The following is a 21,050-nucleotide window of genomic DNA, read 5'->3' as shown; positions in this document are numbered from 1 at the left end:
AGGATAAAAGGCAGGCATTAACACACTAAATAACCCAGAAATCAGAACCCTGACAAACTAAACACTGTGTACCTTACGGAAAGGCCCTAAAGAGCTGGTGCTGGCCTTTAACAGACTAAGCAGCGCTTTCCAAACATTGAAAGGTGGAAAGTTTTCTTTGCATCTCCAAACAGCTATTTCATTAGCATGGATTTGTTCAGCTACATATGCAGAAATATTAGAATTCTTGGGAAAACTAAGCAACAAATAACCTGCCTGGTCTTTTATCTTTGTTATAACTATGTTTTATTAGACTGCAAAACCTTTTGCACAAAAAATCTTGTAGATTATCTAAATGTTGTCATTCTCTCTTATGAAAAGAGCAGCACCATAGGAGTTGTCACGAATGGTGCTACTCTTTGCACCAACTCATTAATGAAAAACTGCAGCATTTGGATGGAGAAGCAAAAGAGCTCTTTAATCTGATTATGCAAATCAAGATTGATTACTAAACCAAATATTCATACCTGACTACATAAATCAAGATCTCTAAGTATTTGTGAAACACTGCTCCCAGCTTTATCAAAAGAAGTCATTCTGAATCAAAACAGACTAATCTCCAAGCCTTCCAGACTGGCATACCCACTACCTCCCACAGCCACACAGGTATGGGATTTCAACACTCTTCAGATAGAGAATGTAACACCAATGTGTGCGACAAGCTGGCCAACAACATCATTTTAGCTACAGTCCCTACACAGAATCACAGATCAACTAGGCTGGAAGACCTTTGAGATCATCAAGTCCAACATGTGATCAAACACCCCCATGTAAACTAGATCGTGGTACTAAGTGCCACACCCAGTCTCTCTTTAAACACCTTCAGGGAGGGTGACTCCACCACCTCCCTGGGCAGCGCATTCCAATTCCCAATCACCCTTCCACTGAAGAACTTCTTCCAAACGTCCAGCCCAAACCTCCCCTAGTACAGTGTAAGACTGTGCCCTCCTTGTCCTGTCACCGGTTGCCTGGGAGAAGAGACCAACCTCCACCTGGCTACAACCTCCTTTCACCCATACATCTATAAAACCAACCATAACAGTACATTCCTGATACTTTTCAACTGATTTTTTTTGCTTTTTGAAACAGATGGCATACAGAAGGGATAAGCTGCTCTGGTTCTACTTCTATCCACAGAAATAGAAGCAAATGTAAATTTTTTTCTGCCACTCTTCTTTTTCTTTTAACTGAAATTTACCTCCCAGCTCTGTCATCACTGATGGGCTGAACAGTGGCACCTTTCAATAAAGCCTGGGCATTTAACTAGGATTCAAGAAAAAATTGTTAGCTGCACTTAACATTTGTCAGCAGCATGCAGCAACTCTGACATGACCTAAACAAAGGCTTCTCTTCTTCACCCTCAGAGCTAAAATTAGCCACAAAGATGCAAAGAAAATAAATATTCCATCCTTTTCCATATGCACAGGCAGCTACAAGCTTTCTCTTTCTTGTTGCTCCTTATTTGTGGTTAAAACAAGCAATTTCTTAATGCAAGTGAAATAAAGACACAGTCCAGGAAATAATTTGGATTACAAGGCACATTTTGTATTCAAGTAAAAGCAGTATCTAAATCATAAAAGAAAAATCAAGGTGGTATGTACTAACACAGCAGGAACTTGAAAGAGCATATGTCCCAATAAGTTATTCCTCTTCTCAACACACAATAATCTTAGCAACCACATCATCATGCTTTATAAATATACTACAGTTTACATCAGGCTACATTTCTCCAATTTAAATTGACTGAGGAATTTTAGGACATTAAGAGTACTGGAAAGTTCTTAAGGTACCTTACTGTTTGTGTGGAAAACCAACAGTGAGGTAGACAAAACATAAGAAAATTTTGAAAAGTTGCAGTGGAGTTTGGTTTATTAATTCAGCCTGTGTCAATATTCTCATGCTATGCAAATACAGAAAAGTTCATTTTATAAAAAAAAATTCTGCCTACTATTATACAACAGAAACAGAATAATTTATTACAGTAATTAGATAATTCATAAATTAGGTAAATAGCATGCGACAGGCTTGTAAGTCTTTTATTCACATAAATGTCTTAGGACTCACATTTTAAAAAACAATCATTCAACTAGAAAATAGCAAAAAAACCCCCAAAAACTGACCTGTGAAAGTGATATAAAATGCTCCTTTTCATCATTAAAATTCTGATTCTTATGGGTAGACTTTGTTAAACACAAAGATTTCCCACCATTTTCTAAAAACATGCTACATAACAAACCAGCTACTTAAGATCTGATTTAGTTTGGTTATTGCACAGGCTCATCGGAAGGAGACTATTCTTCGAAAACAGACTCAGAAGTTTCTTAAGCTATTCAAGCTCCCTTTTAATAAGTCACTCACCTCTTCCTTCTTCCAATCTGTGCCTCCTAATTACACGTTGCCGCTTTTCTTCTTGTCGTAGCTGAAGGTGCTCTTCAATATTAACTCCAGGAACAGGGACAGCTAAATAGATTAAGAAAATAAAATACGTAAACTTATCTTTAAAATTGTTATGGTGGCAATAAACCCTAAAAGAAGTAAATGAAAACTGAAAACCTACTTATTAGCTGCTCTTTACATGGCCCTGACAATAAACAAAAAGGATTTGAGTAAATTTGAGAGAGTTCTAAGCTTTATCTCCTAATTTCCTGGTTTTCATGAATCTTACAATTCCAATATCACTAAGTAGTACTCAGGCATACTTATGTGTTGTCATGAGTATCTCCATTCTCCCCCAGAAAGTTTCAGAAAGCATTATTAAAACAAGTGTATGATTGCTTATATCTTTAAAAGGTTTTACGTGAGTTAGCCATGTTTTAGTTTAAGAATGCTTAAATCCTGATAAAAACATTATATTAAATTTTCAGGATATCAAAAAGGACAAGATTAACCTTGTTGTATGAGCATTAGTATCATAACTGCACAGGTCACAAGGTGGCAGAGGTGACTATAGTAAGGGTAAGCTTAGAACAGTTCACTTAACAGAATGATCTCACTTTGCTGTATCAACAATAGATCTGACTGTTAAGCACCATTTTAACAATATTATATGAAAACTGTCCTGTAGCAAAAGTGTGTAAATGAATGTACTGAGAAAAAAAAATAGGTGCAATAAAAAATGAGAATTAAAAGCCATTTTGCTAATTTCATATCACTTACCCAGCAAGAGATCTAAGGGTATCATCTCTTTTACAGCATCAAGGATTCCTCTTTGCCTTGCTTCCTGGCCATCCAGCTCTCTAGCACATGCCTTGCAGCAGCCACACACAGCACAGCCTGACTCACCTGAGCCACAGCCACAGATTCTGCAGCAAACAGAGTTGCTCTATCACTATCTTTTATTTTTGTGCATTACTGATACCTTTGTAATTAAAACATAGATTATTACTTTGTTCCATCTGTAGACATGCAAGTTTTCCTGACCTAAGCAGGAAGGACAGCTAGTTTAAGTCCTAGCTGCTGTTGCATGGTGCCAGGACCTGGCTGACCACTGAATTGACTTCTCAGCATTAACTTTTCCTTATTTAATTTAATGTACACCTCATGAAAACATGAACAAGGAAACAATGAGCACACAAAATGCTAAAGAAATAGTAATGGTGACACAGAGGGTCTCTGCAGCTCAACTAAGCAGTAACAGATGAAAGCAACTTGAACAGCAAGATAAACTTCCAACAGAAGGATGAAGAAAGGTTACCCTGAGCCAGCAGCTCTGTGAAGTGACAAATTACATTGCTGTTCATATCCAACAGCTTCTAGCAAAGAACTCCATGATAAAGTAAAAAAAAAAGTTTTTAAAACTATATCACCTGAAGACACAGGCTATTTACAGAAATTTTAAGCTATTTCTGATTTAAAAAGCAACATACAACTATATATTTAGCTAAAAGTCACTTCAGATGGAAACTTCAGCTCAGTTCACATTCAAGAAGTGCTTTAGCCATCCAACACACTGTACCACCCACATTCCCCCAGATTTGCTTACCCTCCAGGCACTCTGTCAGGGCGCCCACTACTAACACAGCTGGCTCCATAGCCTGTGCAATCTCCACATACAGTGCACACCATACACTGCTCCAGCTTCCATTTATGCATCCCTGGAGGGCACATCATGGACTTCTCATCTTTTTCATCCAACTCTTCTTCCAAGTCTTCATCCATTGCTGTTGCCATGTTCTCAACTCCAAAACCTAATTAGGATATTGAAATAAGAAATACTTGCTTTCCGAGGCCAGCAGAGAGGGTTCTGGTTACACGGAGAGGTAAGGACAGGTTGGACTGGGCTCTGAGCAACCTGATCTGGTTAAAGATGTCCCTACTCATTGCCAGAGGGTTGCACAGAATGACCTTTAAAAGATTGCTTCCACCTCAAACTATCCTAGTGTCTATGAACACTGGATTACTGATGAAATTCTGAAGAACACTCACAGATCAGGTTTTAAAAGGAATGACTAGGAATGCCTGATTTGCCTGCTCTGCCAACACAGTGAAATCTCTCTCTGCATGGGCATGCTTGATTTTTTAAATCATGTTGCACGTATTCAAGCTTTAGTGTTGAAATTACATTTTATGTTTAGCTTTGTTTTCACTTCTGATATCTGCCAGCACACAAAAGAAAAGGAAAAAAAATTAAGGTCCCACACCTTTTCCTCCCTGGCTCATAGAGCCTGTGTCTCGTCCACACTGCCCTTTATTGTTTACTCCAAATGTCCAAACTTCTCCATTCTTCATTAACACACAGGTGTGAGCTTTGCCCATGGCTACTTGAGTCACAAAATGACCTTTCAAATCTGTTACTAAACCTGCAAGACATAAAACACTTGAGTGACAAATTGCACTTTCAAGTCAAGAAGGAAACTCAATGATGTAACAAAATTGTTAGTGGATATTGACAATTTTAAAATTTACAGGAAGGGAGAAAAACAGATATACAAAACAAGTGCTACACTAAAAAATAAAAGAAAACAATGCTTAGGCCACTTGTTCTGCAAAAAATGAAAAGCTAAAAGCAAACCTAAAACTGCTGCAAATCACTTGTTTTGAAAAAGAATTGTAAAAGAGTCATAAAGGCATTGGAGTTTATTTCATTAATATTTTACTTAAACTGTGGTGTACAGAATCACCTGCTACCTTATGAGCAGAGAAGCACATAAGGCCTAGTTTCCAGCAGCTTTTGTTCGTAGCAAAGCACATCTTGTTTCTTTGACTTTTTCCTGTGTGGCCTTCTTATATCAGATTAATACAAGTGAATTTTTTTCTTCTCCTTAGTGGAAGAATTAATTTGGATATTTGTCACCATTGACACTGAATTCTTCTACAGAACTTTAGGAAACTGTCTTTTTCTACCCTTCTGTTGTATTTGCTTGAATCAACAGAATATCAGAAATATATTACAAAAGTAAGAAACACACAAACAACATTTTCATGGGCCAAATAAAAACTTCCATACTAATTTCAATTCCTTCAGTTGAAAAATAATTTTAAAGATGAACATTAACTTACTTGTACTATCAGAGTAAATGGCATCTTTTCCAAACATGTAGAGTTCTCCATCTTTGGAAATTACAGAACTGCTTCCATTATTGCACGCTGTAGATATGACAATCTTTCCTTCCATTTTAATAATTTTTTTAGGCTTATATGGTTTTGATTGCCGTCTGCTTTTAGCTTTAAATAAATAAATTACAAGTAAGTCTACTGAAAAAATCCCCGAAACATCACAAGCATAATCATTAGTTTTCACACCACTAATGAAAAAAAACCCCAAACAAACAACTAACTATATGTACAATCTCCTGGTCTAATTAAAATTGGATTATACTGGCTCCTCTCAAAAAATTCAATGGCAATCAAAGATTTGATTAGATCAGTATCTTTTAGAAATGATTCTTCAAGTATTTCAAAACACTTTAACTATCCTTATTAATCTAGCACATCAGCATCTACCATCTGTTTCCTAAAGTGGAGTATTTAATTTAATAGTACAGCAGATCACAGCTTCAGGGCACCTAAAGTCTTACAAAGTCTGTTTCAACCTACACACACAACTACAGAAATCAAGACTAGGAAATGTGTTAATTTTGTATTGATGAGGCATTTGTTGGCCTGAAGATTAAATTTATCTGTCCTCCTTAATGTCTGAAGAATTCTGATTGATCAAGCACAGAACATCTGCTTCTACAAGTTCTTATCAATCCACCTCTCCAGCAAAACACCCATTTCCAAAGCTCAATAAAACAACAGCAAAAAGGCAAAAGTTTGGCTCCATGGTTTTTCAAAGTCCCAGGCAGTTAGCATGGCCTCTTGACCAAATTTACAACTGGCTTTTCTTGGGACAACTCTAAAATAATACTTCCACCACATAACCCAAACTGTGGTAAAACAGATCAGATTCTGTAGCTGGGTAAGGTTACTCTTCTTCTCAAATTAAAAACTCTTAAAGAGGCTTTTACTAAACACTGGCCAAGCAAGCAATGATACATACTTGATTCACCATCCTCTCCTTTACTAGCAGAACCTGTGAAGAATATGCTTCCATCCTCAGCAACAAGTAAGGCATGTGAGCCATCATGTCCAACAGAAAACTGAATAATCTTTGGAGATTTTGTGATTGGGAGTTCGACCCATTTGCCAGCTGAAGGGCCACCTTGTTTGATTCCAAGGCTCTGATACTTGCCAGTATAATAAATCTAGGAGAAAAAAGTTTATCAGTTTCAGTTATGCCACAGCACTTCAAGCTTACATAATTCTCAAAGTTGCACCGTTTTTAAATCCTTTCATTTCAAATCACATCGCACTCTTCCTGACTTTGCTTATGCCATTTCAGTAGCTCTGTCTCAAACCAATCGATTTTGACTTAATGGGAGAAAATTCTGCTTAGATTCTTAGATTAGATTGTTTTAAAGTGTGATTTCTACTGAGCCAGTGAGTGAGTTTTCATATGTAATTGTTTGGCCAGATGAGTAGAATACACAAGAAAGAACAGAAGAAACTACTCAGAGGAAACTAAGCATTTAAAACACCTCACAAAAATGTCTGGTCCGTGTAAAAACAAGATGGTATTACAACAATAAAATTAATTCATAATAACAAATTACTACATATTTTAATATGCTTCAGTACATTTGTGAAATATGTTTAGTAAATGCACAGTAATAACTGACTACACAGTAACAGAACAAAATGTTTCACATGAACACACATGAAAACACTGTCATGAACTAAAAAGTTTCCTTTAGAACCATTCAACTCAACAGCTCTATAAAATTGGTATGTCAACCTATGGGGCACTGAAAGCCATTTTACATTGCCTTATATATTGTATTTCCTACCTTCACAGACAACTTCATAGACCAAACCCAGGAAATTTGTTAATTTTATACTGAACAGGCATTATTGGTAGTTGAATGATAATCCATTGGTAATTGAAAGTTAATCTATCTCCCCAGTGCTGAAGAGTTCTATTTGATCAAATTCTGTTACATAACATTGAAAGTGCTTTAAAAATATTTACTCATTAGCATTTTGAACAATCACACTGTTCTGACAGCAGAAGAGCAAGGCCTTCATTCCAATAGAGCAATACAATTCTGAACGTGTAATTAAGAACTATGCTTCTACAAGATAAATAGTATTAGTCTTTCACACTGAAACAGAAACACAGTAAGTAGAAAAACAGCAAATAATGTGAAGAGTCAGTGACAATATTATTTCTAAATTTCCATGAATATCCAAATGCCTCTAAAAAAGTCTCCACTGAGCAGAACCACATATCAAATCATTAAGAAGATGTTTAAAGAAATCAATTGAAAAATTTGCATAGGGGAATCAATAATTCTCTAAAGGATTGGAAAATAAATCAGGATGGGATTTAAATAAATTACTATGGACAGACTGTGGAAAGTTATGAGATGGTAAAGTTTGCAAAGGTGCCAACATATCATTTATAGACAGAAGGCAACTTTGTTTCCCAAATTTAAAACAAAGCCCTTCATTGTAAGACTGACTGTAGAAATTCCTCTAAATTCAAGTAATGGATTTCTCACGGGTTCCAATTATCTGTTTATGCTTTTAAACAACTATTTATCCTTTATGTTTGAAAGTAGGCTCTGAAAAATATATTTGAATACAATCATAGACATACATTCTAACATACTGAAAAGGCAAGAAGAAATTATGGAAAATAATGGTTAAATTAAAAAAAAAACCACAGAAATCTGTTGGTGCAATTTGCTATTTACAACAGAGTATTTTTAGTACCTTTCCACTAGCAGTTTTCATCAGTGCAAACTCTCTCCCAGCACCAAGGACAGCTGATTCCTCATCAAACCCTGTACCTGCACAAGTAAGATTGCGTTAACTGAACAGTTTAACCAGGCAGTTTCACAGACCAGTTACCTATCCAACTTTGCAGGTCCATGTAGCCAAATATGCTTCTTTTTTGTTCTGACAGAGCCAAAAGCAGGCTCAACAGAGCAAAAATACCCCAAAGCAAAGACCAAGTGATTTTTTTTTTCAAAATACCTTCACAATTCTTCACCTCAGATTCTGACGGAAATGTTTTTTTCAATGTAATACTTTCTCCCTTTAATCCAGTTCAGTGGTCCTTGTAACTTGTTAACTTTGACCCACAGTAAGGAGTTCTACAGCATAACTATGTTTTATAAAGTCCCAGCTTCAGACAATTCTGTATTTATCGTAGAACTGAAGGAAAATACTGGAAATCCATGAACACTACTAGAGACAGAAAGATGCTTCAAAATGGGTGTATGGATTTGACTCTGAGTCAAATAACACTTAATCAGTTTCAAACACCTCCCCATGTGTTTATTATGGAGCAATACCTTCCTGCACATAGTAGAACCAAAGGAAAGTGCCATGTTTCAGCTCTATTGTTGGAATTACCAGGCTTGTTATTTCAAAGAAGAGAACTTACTGATAATGTGCAAATCTTTCTCCAGATCAAACAATGAGATGCCACAGGCATGTAAGCATTTTCTTGCAAGCTTAAGCTGCAGTTCTTGTTGCAATACTGGCTCAGTACTCGTGGCAAATATTCTCACTACAAAGCCATCCTGCAAGAAATACAAAAACTCAATTAATACTGTATAAGAAATGAATTAATTTACTTCTCGAGTCCAAAGTGCACTGACATATTATTTCAGAGTAAATGTCAGAGGACACACTGATAAAGTAACATTTATTATAACATAACATTTACTGCAGAGAAGAAAAGAATAAAGTGGCCATCAGGACAAGCTAAAGTAAGTATCTGACTCCTTAAATAGAATTTGAGTTTTATGAAAATGCCATGAACACCACAAAAATGGTGAACTGCTGTAGAAATCTTATTTTTGTAACTATTTACATCTATGTTTAAGGCCTCAACTTCTCCTGATTCAGAACCAAAATTCTGCATGCAGAGTGATTGCTGTTAAGAGTAGGTAGAAGAGTTTTCTGTTTACAAATGCAGAGTATCTTCATTTGGACACATTAAAAAAAAAACCCAATCATTGTTCTGTTAGTAGCAAAACGGATTAATCCTGGTTTTCTTACAGTTGATGTTTAGCACCTTTTGACAACCCAGTTGCACCTCCATCCCTATTTTACAGATTTCTCACTAGCAAAAACCACACCAGAACTAAAAACATAGTAACTGTCTGCTGAAAAGAAAACAACCATCACTATAGCTTTGTCCCTAGCACTTCTTTGATTGAGCTTCTACAGATTTGGCCAACAAGAAATTTTCACATCCAAAAATTAACTGGAATGTAGTCTATTTCCTATTTCTTCTAGTTAAACTGTCTGAAATGCCCCAGTAAGTTCCAAAGCAATTGTAGGAAATTAAATCAAGAGAAAAGTTTATCTTTAAACTCCATTAAGCTTATCCCACACAGAACCTGTAGAACATGTTAAAAGGACATTACTCAATGTACAAGATTTTTTTTCCTGAAAGAGCAATGGAGTTTCTTAAAACTTATCTGAAAAATAAAAAAAATCAATCACAAATCAAAATTGCGTGAATTAATACCAAAATACTGGGGGTTTTATGCACAAATATGGAAGTTTCTCATTATTTCCAGTTACATGGATTTCTTTCTTAGTCATGTTAGTGAAGAAAAAGCTAAACATGAAGCAAAAAAGAAGATATAAATATTGTAGAATAAAACCCAGTTGAGAAAAAAATAGTTTACCCATCATCTGTACAACTTACATCTCTAGATGCTGCTATTTGATTAATATATTCTCCATCTGTGAAAAGGATATTCTGCCCTTCAGTATGACAATCTGTGAGAGAAAAATGAAGTACACTCCATCAGTTTATATTAGCATACATACACACACTGATGTCTCCTTCTGTCTGATTCATTCTCACTCCAATCAGATTATGAGAGTTCTACTCTGTCTCAAGTGAGATGATACCATTCTGATAATGTATTCTTTTACATGAAGATGTCCTGTCTCACTAAAAGCATCTAATTCTCCTTAGCTCTTGTAAGAGTTACTGCAGTACTTTCCGTTGCATGAAATGTAAATGGTTACACCCCAATATTTAAATGCAGAAAAAAAGCATGTTGTAGTCACCTGAGAGGCATATTCTAAACTATTACAACACAACTAAATTCAAATATTGCATGACTATTAAGGCTTTCTCCTTCCCCAAAGACTTTTTTTAATATAAGGACCATTATCTTTAAATAAACATTTGCAGCATATAAAACTTACAGAAATAAGTGAATCACAGGTTTCATTATTCATCTCATCTTAAAATTATTTATAAATTTCCCAAACTATTAGCTGAACATCTGGGGTTTTTTTGAAAACTATGAAGTACATACTTGAATACACTGCTCATTTATTGACAATAGTCAGCTAATTCCAAGAAAATTGGGCAAGGAAAGTATTCTACCCAAATTAGGAGGAAAAAAGAAAAAGACCACTTTCTCTGCAAGTTTAAATCTATGTCCCTACACCATTTCTTCTTCCCTTCCTGTGCTGTTGATGGAGCTACTGGCAAAGAGATTGGTATCATATGGTTTGTAAGATATTTGTCTCATTGATTACACACAGTAGAGTCCTCTTCCAAAAATACTACAGGACAGCCATTTTACACTCCAAATATTTGCTTCATAACCTTAACAAACATCCAGTATTAGCATTTTATCTAATAAATTTAATGCTAAATGAAGCACACAATATCCTTCTAGCACAACCAGGAAGTTTGCTCTTTTTTACTACTTACCCAGAGCATTAAAAATAATAGAGCTGAAAACACCCCAGAGAAACCCATTGTTTACTTTTTCTTGATATACTGCCCAGTCCAATAGTGTCTTACCAGGAATGGAATATGTATTAGAAAGCCTTCTGTAACTCTCACATCTGGAAGCAAAGTACCAAAAGCAGACAATTTTCCTTCCCCTTAGAGCACACCTGGGTATGAATCACAGATCAGGTATGCAGCAAGCATGATGGAGAATGGCAGCAGAAACACTGAAGTTTGAAATACTGCTCTCTCAAAAATCATCTCAGATTTAACAACTAAAGGCTTTTCACATTACTAATTCTTTGTGCTGCAAAGTTGAGTTAGTGATAAAAGAAGTATCAGTAGCTGGATGAGAAGTTCCAAAACTAATCTAAATTACATTTCTCCAAAGGTTACAGGAAGCTTGTAAACATGAAGTTTCCTTGAATGACTGAAAATTACATGCTCACACAAGCAGAACAGCCAAGGAAACAGCATATTCTGGCCACCAGTGGGTCCATATTGCACTATTTAGCCTATTGCTTGAGTCATTTCAAGAAAGGTGAGTCTCCTGGTAAACATTTCTGGGGGTTGTTCCTGTGTTTCATAGATCTGCTCAAAGAGGAAATCTGGAACAGGGATGTGTTGTTTTTTTTTTTAAATACATGGTCTCCAGAAGACTTCCTAAGTATCAGCACCTGCTTAGCTAACAAACAGGTCCAGCACTAAAAATCAAACTAACAGGAAGACTAAAAAATAGAAGGTAAATGGTGTATCTGGAAAAACTAATATAGTGTCTCAGCTAGAAAGGAGCTTCTATGATCAATCCTAAATCTTATTCAATCTGACTCTGCATATTACTATGGAGGTGAGGATAATCACGCTTTCTGTCTGGAGATTGCTGTAAGAGAAAGGCTTTATGTTGTACTAAAAACACATAACTACAGACATCTGCTAATCACAGCCTCCTTACAGGCTTCAAAAGAAGACTGTGAAGCATCACCTCCCACATTCATATTGTGCAGTCTGCAACTGCTAATAATGCCAGCCTTGAGATCATCTAGGCTACCTCAGTTAGCAGTACTTTTCACACTAAGAGAATAGCCCTGAGCCTAAGTCAGAGAACAGTAAAAGCATATACCATGTGACTTCAATTTCTCCAGCTGAAAAGACAAACTGTTTTAAGGTATGCAGTAAGCATTACTGTTGAAAGAAATGGCAAAGATGAAAACCTCTGTTAATTCAGTTCTAGTCACCTAGTAAATTCTCATGGAATTCAGACATTCTTTTATGATATATGGACTGAGAAAACAGATGCACAACTCAGATACAGTGTATAAATCTTGACAAAGGCATTAGATACAAGACTGTTGACACAGCCTGGTAGTTCCAGTGTAAGGCTGGATTTACAAGATCATCTATTAGAGTGGAAAGACTGCCCTTTATAATACAAGTTCATTGTTTCACGAAGCTGAGAAAGGAGAAAACATTCCATAGTTCTCTGACTTTTCTAAGGTCATGTTACTTCTACCTAGGATCAACTTCTAACCACATCTCCTAACCTCCTATGCATCCCCTGTACATATAAATTCTAACATCTTTTTAATGCACTGTAACCAGCCCAGGCATTTGCCACAGATTAATTCCAGATAGAGCCATGTCTGAATACCACACCAACTAGGAGCAAATATTTGCTGTGTTCAGCTGTTAAGCAAGGTCATTGGCCTCTAGTTCTACCCAGCATTCCTTTTCAGAACTAGAACAACTTGCAAGTCACCGTAAGATTTCAGTGGGGCAGCCACTATTCAGAGTTCAGTATCTATTCAGTTTTCCTCAGGTTAGACACCTTCCCCTACCTTCATTTCATTTTTTGTAATGAGAAAGGAAAATAACCAGAAGTGGACCCCCTGGAATTTATCCTAGGCAAAAGAACAAGGTCGTATCTGCTCACAGTAACACACTGAGATAAAAGTGCACAAAGCAAAACAGCAAAGTTCAAGGACTGAAATACAAAGGACTTGAGTTACAAAGAACATCTAACACCTACTTTGACACTGTCACAAAGCATACAGAATGCAACTTTGGGAAATTTCTGAATGGATATTCCCATTCAGATTTGCTTTTGCAATTTGTTGAGAAGGCACACTCTCATTGTGCCTTTTTACAGTATAAATACAAGGCAGACTTGCAGAATGACACTTGTCACTGGGATTTGCAAAAGCAAGCTAACAGCTCCAAAGGGTAGACTTTAAACATGCTCAAATCTCTCCCAAGACTTGCATGAAGAACACTGATTTGTTTACAAATGGTAACATAATTAAGGACATCAATGAACCCTACTGTGTGAGAAGCTGGCCTGAGGTGAAGTTGAAAAACCATTCTGAAAGGCATTTTTTCAGGTCCTTGAATGTGCTCTCACTGAAAAAATCTTATTCAGCCCCCACAAAGAGAAAGAGCAGCTTAAAAAGATATCCACACTTTAAGGATGTGCAGAAGGTTGCAACAGACTAGATTCAACATTCAGAACTTGTTTAAAAAATTGCTGCTTGCATTTTAAAGACAAAAATAATAGAGAACTTTCCAGAGGTTTCAGTCAGTGGTTTCTTATTTATGACACGATGAAACAAAATCATTCTTCTGATGTACAAAATAAGCCTGTCATTTTCTGATTAAAAAAATATTCTTTTGTCCTTCTGCTATTTATGTGTGTAGCTAAGAACAGATGTATTTTACTAGAAGGCCATTAAAGCATGTTTCAGGAACATCCCCATCCTCTAAAGAGACTGAAGTTATGAGACTCCTCTGTAAAAGGACAAGAAAATGACAACAAACCACCTCCCCACAAAACAAACAAATCCCACCCAAAAATCCTCAAAATTGGAAAAAAAAATCCCCAAACAAATGAACCAAAATCCACCACCAATATAAACATCAGAAGCATGATTCACCAATGTTCATTAGCTGCCTTTGCTTTTTGGATATATTTTTACCCTATTAAAAACCAAAATGGTTTTGTTCATAGTTTATAATTGTCTACATGTAAGAGACCCTGGAAACAAAGCGATACGTGAGAAAAACACTCAAAGTTCAAACGAGAAAGAAATGAAAATTTTTAGGGAGGAATTTAAGCTCTTGTAGTCTTCAAATTAAGATGATTGCATATCATAAAATGTTGCAATATTCTTCCAGCAACTGGAATAAGATGCAAGTCCTCTAAGTGAAATACTGAAGCTGGTCTGAAGTGAAGCAAAGCCATAAAGCAATCTATTTGCGATTTCAAAATCCCTCAGTTTCTCTTCTGCTTACTGAAAACACATAACATGTAAACAGCAAACTATACCAAACTGCTCTCATCTGGAGGTTCTTACCTGGCAAAGCAACTGTACCGTCTTGTTCCAAAGTTTCAGGGTTTATTCTTATGGCTGTCATACTGTGATTATTTGCATCTCTATATAATAAATAGCCCTAGCAAGAACAAAAGAAAATATGCAGAGATATAAAAAATACTCTTAAATACATTAACAGATGTTAAAAGGGAAAAAAATCCCATCATTATTTTAGATATTGCTTTAGAATAGTGGAAGCCTTTTACATCAAATGATGATCAACATTTTCTCTACTAATCAAGTTCCACATTAAAAACTGGAAATTTGACTCTCTTCCTTCACTTTCTACATGCCATAGATTAGCATGCTGAAGCTTGTATACAACTTCTGAAGCCCCACATATTAATTGTTATTTTTAATTGTATACAGTTAGAGTTAAAAGCCACAGTCACAGTAAAACCAGTGTTTCTGTCTCCATTTTTCAAATCAATGAAATAATAACAGGAATTTCAGAAAGCCAATAGATAATGTTGCCCTACATGGAAGGGCAATCACTAATGTATATTAATGCATGCATTAAAACCTAAAATAAAAAAATATCAATTAACTACTTTGACTTTCACATTAAGGCATTTTCTTCCATCAAAATTATTGGATAAATAAATTTCAGTGAAATGAGGAAAACAAGCCCACATAAATTAAGCAAAGAGCATTAAAGTAGATAGAAAAACTTCAATCTAAAAATAACTAATATGATGACGTAAAAAAATCATTAAGTTAACCAAGCACCTGATGGGAAATAACTCTAATTACATATTTTATCTCTCTTATGGACACATAACTTAGCAGTAAGAGCAAGTTACACACCTTTCTATAAATATAGCGCCAGAATGACACTTGTCCGAACTGCAGTGCCTTTGGCTACAGTCAAGTGCCTTTGGCCACTCACTGTGTGAGTGCATACACCTGCACAAGCACCCAAAAAGCATCACATATTTATAGCCATGGACAGCATGGCCAAACATGTGACACTATATAATGAAACCACATGAATCCCGTTCCTTTCCAAACTGATAAAACAGGCTCCAGAATGAATGCATCCACACTCATTTGTTTTGTGCCAGTGTACCTTTTGGTGATCTGCTTTTACATTAAACAAAACCACATTTCATGTATTTGTGTATAGACACACACGATAACTGCAATGAAAGAATCTATATTTGTAATGTATAGTATACTAAAAATCACACTGGGGCAATGAGATCACTCAGTTAACAGTAAATTAATTGTTCTCTGAAATGTATTTTTTTTTAAGTTTTGAGGGTTTTTTATAATGAGCAATAAAGGTGTAAAAAAAAGTGGTTGATATTCCAGAAACTAACTCTAAAAAGCCCAAACTATCCAAATATAATTAACTCTGCAATGACAATGCCAACAATTATCTTTAAGTATTGTTTACATATGCTCAATCCTCCCCAACCAAAACAGCATTTCCTTATTTTACTGCAGATGTTTTCATGTCAATTTCTTTTCAGAAACAGGTATTTCAAATATTTTTTACATGTTTGTTACAACAGCACTTTTTTACATCCACTGACATGCACTTAGAAGCACTCATCAATTGACCTGTGCACAGTTCATAAGCTGATGTGCTAAACCATCATATTTTGCAAAAGTCTTTACAGTGACAACACAGAGCAAGGACATTCCATTATTCCTTTCTACAGGCCAGTACAATCACATGGTCATGATCTTCCATAATTTAGAAGCCAGTACCAAAAAAATTGGTATTTACAATGAAAGCCAAAGGAATCATAAAATATCCATGTAAGCTTAGAGTAAGCTTGAGTGTCTACTTAACTACTCATGAGGGATGAGGAGGACCACACATTTTATATTGTAAGTATTCACCTACCTGAGCATAGCCTAACCAAGACTTTTTTTCTTTTCTGTTTTTGATGCGGGATGTAGAATTGTATATATGGCCCTGAAAAGCAAAAAACTTCCATCATCTAACAAATACCAGAGTGAAAACTCAACACAATCATTTACCATCTAAGTAATGTCTTCAACCATATTGCAAAGTGAAAATTCTAAGAAAATGTTAGAATGTCAAATTATCATAGAAATCATCAGAAAATTTTACACAAACTGTAATTGAACTGATGATTAGCAAGCTATGGAATATTCTCCATGGAAACAGGACATCATGAAAGTTAAATTAAAATACCAAGTATCACTCATCAGACAAGAAGCAGCCACATTACCCTCACTGTCCCGCTATATCCAGAGCCAATTTTGTAAAGTCCATCTTTACATAAGAGATACAGGAAAAAACCATCACTCTGAAGTAGGCACTGGTCATCTTCATCTACAGAGATTTCTTTCAATGGCCATTTGTGCATCAAGGCTGCCTTCTTTATCCCATTACTGAACCAGTCCTGGATTTGGATTTTGCCCACCAGAACTGCCTGTACACTCCGCTGAAGAGAGTTTAAAATGGTTGGCACCTAAACAGTAAAAGAAATAGTGAGTAAAAAAGATGACAATTTTTAACATGTTGAATTTTCTGCTCTAACTCCAACTCAAGAGAGACAAAGAAATACCAACTCATCTCAAAAATAGTGAAGGGGGAAAAGGTTAACAATTAAACAACACATCTTCTCAGAACTCATGAGAAGTACTAATTTACACAAATTCCCAGATATAGAGAAGTTTTAGTGCAAGACCTGAATAGTCTGACAAGCATGGCTGCCATTATTGGTGAGGATTGCAGAGATTGCTTGCAACGTCCTTCCTGTCTCTCCCCAGGCAGCGACCAAACTGAAGAGGCAAGCGCAGGAAAGTGCCGTCAGGGACTGTCCTGTACTGTCATTCATTCCCGTGCTACGGACAGTTATTTCCAGAAGCAGCTGGAACAGGGATTCTGCAGATAAAACACAGCCATTACACAGACACGTCACAAAATAATACAAAACAATTCAACTATCAATGGGAAATTAAACTAGGAAAATATCTTTCCTCAGCTGTTATGTTTAGAGTTAATTTCAGATAGAAAAACATCTCAAATACAACTAAATTATCCTTAACTTTTCTTATTTTCAGACAGAAAACATCAAGTCTGGATAATCATCATGGCCAAAGAAGAAAAACTGCAAGTCCTTCTGTCACAGTGGAACACATTAACAAGAATTAGGCCAGAAAGCTTTAACTGACCTGCCTATTCAGTCTACCCCATCACTGAGATTATGTGTAGGTCCTGAACAAACTTACCCACTCTTTATGACCACTACCCATGTTGAAGCACAACCCATTTCACAGAAATGAGCATTTCAAATCAAGGCTTGAAAATTATTTTGATCACATGCCTCTTTCCAAACACTGGCAGCTCAACAATAAAGGTTATGAACAGAAATCCACCTGAATTTTCTTGGGAGCAGATACAACTAACCACTATGACAGTAATCAAAAAGTCTTCTGTGTACCTTTTTAATACTCTCCACATCAATACAAAATAAAAGCCTTCTGTAGCAAATTACTGTTTGGAAATGGAAAACTGTTAACTCATAAAATATGAAAAAAGTACATGAAGTCTAAAGTTTTCTTTATTTTTAAGCAACACAGGCTACAGCCTAGACTTCCCTGCAGTTCTATAAACCAGTAAAAACTATGAATCAAAAAAAGATAATGGGATTTTAACTTAAAGGGTCTCATGCTTTCAAAGGCATCAAAGTTCAACTTTTATTTTCAATATCATTAAAAAGAAAATTAATTTTCAGGGAAGCTTTGGGATGGCCAGAGAAATTCATAACAAGAATGCTGACACCCTGCTTAGCAGCTCCACATAAATCACAGAACTAAGTATCTAAGCTATAGACCACAACAGCAGATTCCAAGAGAAATTCACTCTAAAACTGCATTCTTTCCAGTAAGACCAAGTATTTTATGTTTCAGTAAGAAAGTGAAACCCAATTTGTTAGGCTGTAGGGTTTATTACCTTGTTTCAGTGAGGAAGTACTGCATACATGCACCATTAAGGAGTTTACACTCCAGAATAAGGTCAGTCAGCTGAGAACAAGCACATTATCACTATCCCACAAATACCTGCCAGGAACCATTTTCTTCAATCCAACATAATTAACAGATGTATGTTAATAAAAATACAGTAAGAGATGAGATATTATTACCTAGGACTTCAGGAGGCTCTGACTGCAGGCCTTCTGGTTGCTGACCTTGGAGCACATTAAGTAGGGCTTGCAGGCTCCTGAGACACAAGGATGGATGAGAAAATCTTGTCTCCTTTATCAATTCAAAGACTTCACACAATCCAACTTCAATGATCTAAAAAAGTACAGATTTTTCAGAACAGATGTCAATATAATATTTTTAGAACTTCATCAAAAAAAGTATAACCCAATGCTCAATGAACAAGACAATTCCTCAAATTAAAAGTTATAATCTTCAAGTATTAAATCAAACCATAATCAAAATCAAGAACCCACCTAAACAATTATACCAGCAAATACTACATGTAAGTCAGTCACTACAGGAAAGAGCATACCTAAGCAGAGTACGTTTCCTGAAAGAAAAAGGAAACTTTTTTGCACAATAAAAGGCAAACTGTGCTTCTGAGCCCTTTTAATTTCTATCCAGTTCACACTTTGAGTCTTCTATTTCCTTGCTCATTAAGGTGAGCCAGCAAACTAGAATGGCCTTGCAACCTGGCTTCACAACCTGAATAACAACAGATTTGACAGCTGATACTGGCAGCTCTAGCACTTTCCCCTCCAGAGCCTCTGAGATTATTTTTTATATTGTGACAAAAACAAAGATTAATTGTTTGTCATTAAAACTCCCTATGTACTCATCACAGACATGCATTAAGCCAACTAACAGAACATGTTTAAAAGCCCTGTTACAGCCACCTCTAACTTTCCCTCTTAAAATGCATGACTATTCTGATATTACAGTCATGCTTCTCTCCACTGACTGCTCCTTAGCTCTTCCTTCTCAAACTCTGTATTTAATAATGATGAAGATGAAAGAAAAGAGAGGGATGTTAGCACACTACAAATAAGCAACTGCATCTTAAAAACTTCACTATGTGTTTTGGTCAGGAGCAGGGCTCCCAGTATAGAATGTTTAACAAAAACTCAACTCCTGAGTAAAATCTAAGGAAAAAAATTGAAATATGAAAATTAATAATATTGTTAATGCAACTGCCACTCATGCTTAAAAAATATATATATTCTGGCAGTCAGCTCTAAATTCTACTGGTAACCTGTAACAAGATACCTGTAACTGTCTTTGACATTCAATTTGAATCCCATCTTTCAGAAATTATTTTACCACCTATTTCATTCTTGGAGTAAAGATAAAAACATAACCAAGTCAAGTCTTCAAAGCACAACAGCAATTTTCCTCTGCAAATTACACCTTACATTTCACATCTGCAATGGAGTGGGAGGAAAAGACATGCATGGAATCTACAGGGAAAAAAACTGTCACCATAATAATGGCACAATGTTTTTTTCCAGGATCCAAAACTAACCATCATCCTGAAAGCTAAAAAATAAAATATACTGTAATACATTTTTTGAAATGCCCTTCCTGTTCATTTACAGTGTCTTTGAAAGAAACTGAGTTTATTTTATTCTTCACAATCTTCAGAGAGAAGACCTCAACTAGGAACTGACAGAGGCAGCAAGAGAAAGTAGAGAACACAGTGGAAAAAAAGGTTTGGTGAACTTTCACTGCAGTAGGAATCCATAAGATTTAGTTCTGATGCGATGTTGCAAATTCCACATAGGTTTTGGGTTGCTTTCATAAAATAGATCTATTCACCTTAATATCTCATGTATGTGTATCATATATACACGTGTGTATCTACCTCTCTCCTGCAAACTGTGCTCTGAAGGACAGAATAAGCAAATAGCTCTTTTCAAGACACCTTAAACTTGTTCTCACTGCTCTCTGAAGGGGTTTTGGGCCAAAACAAGCACTGCTGCCTCAGCTGCTGTGTCACAGCCTGACTGCTCTTACTCCTGCTCTCCGTGCAGCCACTCTCCCATTCCCTTCACAAAACCTTTGAGACATCAGATCAAAGTCTAAGACCACTTAACAAAAGGTACCCAAAATTCTAGGCTGGATGCAGACATTGTGACTCCTAACTAATTCCTAAAACCTCTCCTATTTCATCTTGAAGTCTTATCTACACTCTTGTTTTATTTCCTTTATCTTTCCTCTCATAGCATTGTGAGCATTATAACCAATGCTCACATTTGTATATTCGAAATTACATGCTAGTCTGAATTAATTTATGTTATATAAATACAAAAAAAGAGCATTTACAAAGGTAACATTCTCCTAATGATTTTTTAAAGACAGAGTCAGACTCTAAAGTAATTATTTCTTTTATTTTTTGTTACAACTTAAAAATTTTAATT

The 21,050-nt window shown here is 35.9% G+C and overlaps 1 protein-coding gene across 1 annotated transcript in view; it reads right to left on the bottom strand.

Moving 5' to 3' along the window:
• MYCBP2 (MYC binding protein 2) overlaps nucleotides 1-21,050 on the bottom strand; it is a gene marked incomplete at its 5' end in the record, with an annotated part of 167,550 nt that overhangs the window by 112,654 nt on the left and 33,846 nt on the right. Inside the window, 14 exons of the mRNA XM_083884892.1 lie at nucleotides 2,398-2,499; nucleotides 3,196-3,341; nucleotides 4,022-4,226; nucleotides 4,680-4,838; nucleotides 5,539-5,703; nucleotides 6,521-6,725; nucleotides 8,296-8,372; nucleotides 8,972-9,110; nucleotides 10,250-10,323; nucleotides 14,647-14,743; nucleotides 16,520-16,591; nucleotides 16,872-17,114; nucleotides 17,334-17,530; nucleotides 18,792-18,945. Coding sequence (XP_083741018.1) covers nucleotides 2,398-2,499; nucleotides 3,196-3,341; nucleotides 4,022-4,226; nucleotides 4,680-4,838; nucleotides 5,539-5,703; nucleotides 6,521-6,725; nucleotides 8,296-8,372; nucleotides 8,972-9,110; nucleotides 10,250-10,323; nucleotides 14,647-14,743; nucleotides 16,520-16,591; nucleotides 16,872-17,114; nucleotides 17,334-17,530; nucleotides 18,792-18,945 — 2,035 coding nt within the window. The remainder of the gene's footprint in view (nucleotides 1-2,397; nucleotides 2,500-3,195; nucleotides 3,342-4,021; nucleotides 4,227-4,679; nucleotides 4,839-5,538; nucleotides 5,704-6,520; nucleotides 6,726-8,295; nucleotides 8,373-8,971; nucleotides 9,111-10,249; nucleotides 10,324-14,646; nucleotides 14,744-16,519; nucleotides 16,592-16,871; nucleotides 17,115-17,333; nucleotides 17,531-18,791; nucleotides 18,946-21,050) is intronic.

This window comes from Zosterops lateralis, assembly GCF_965231275.1.
Source record: "Zosterops lateralis genome assembly, chromosome: 2".
Classification (NCBI taxonomy): domain Eukaryota; kingdom Metazoa; phylum Chordata; class Aves; order Passeriformes; family Zosteropidae; genus Zosterops; species Zosterops lateralis.
This window is presented reverse-complemented; position numbering and strand designations above follow the sequence as displayed.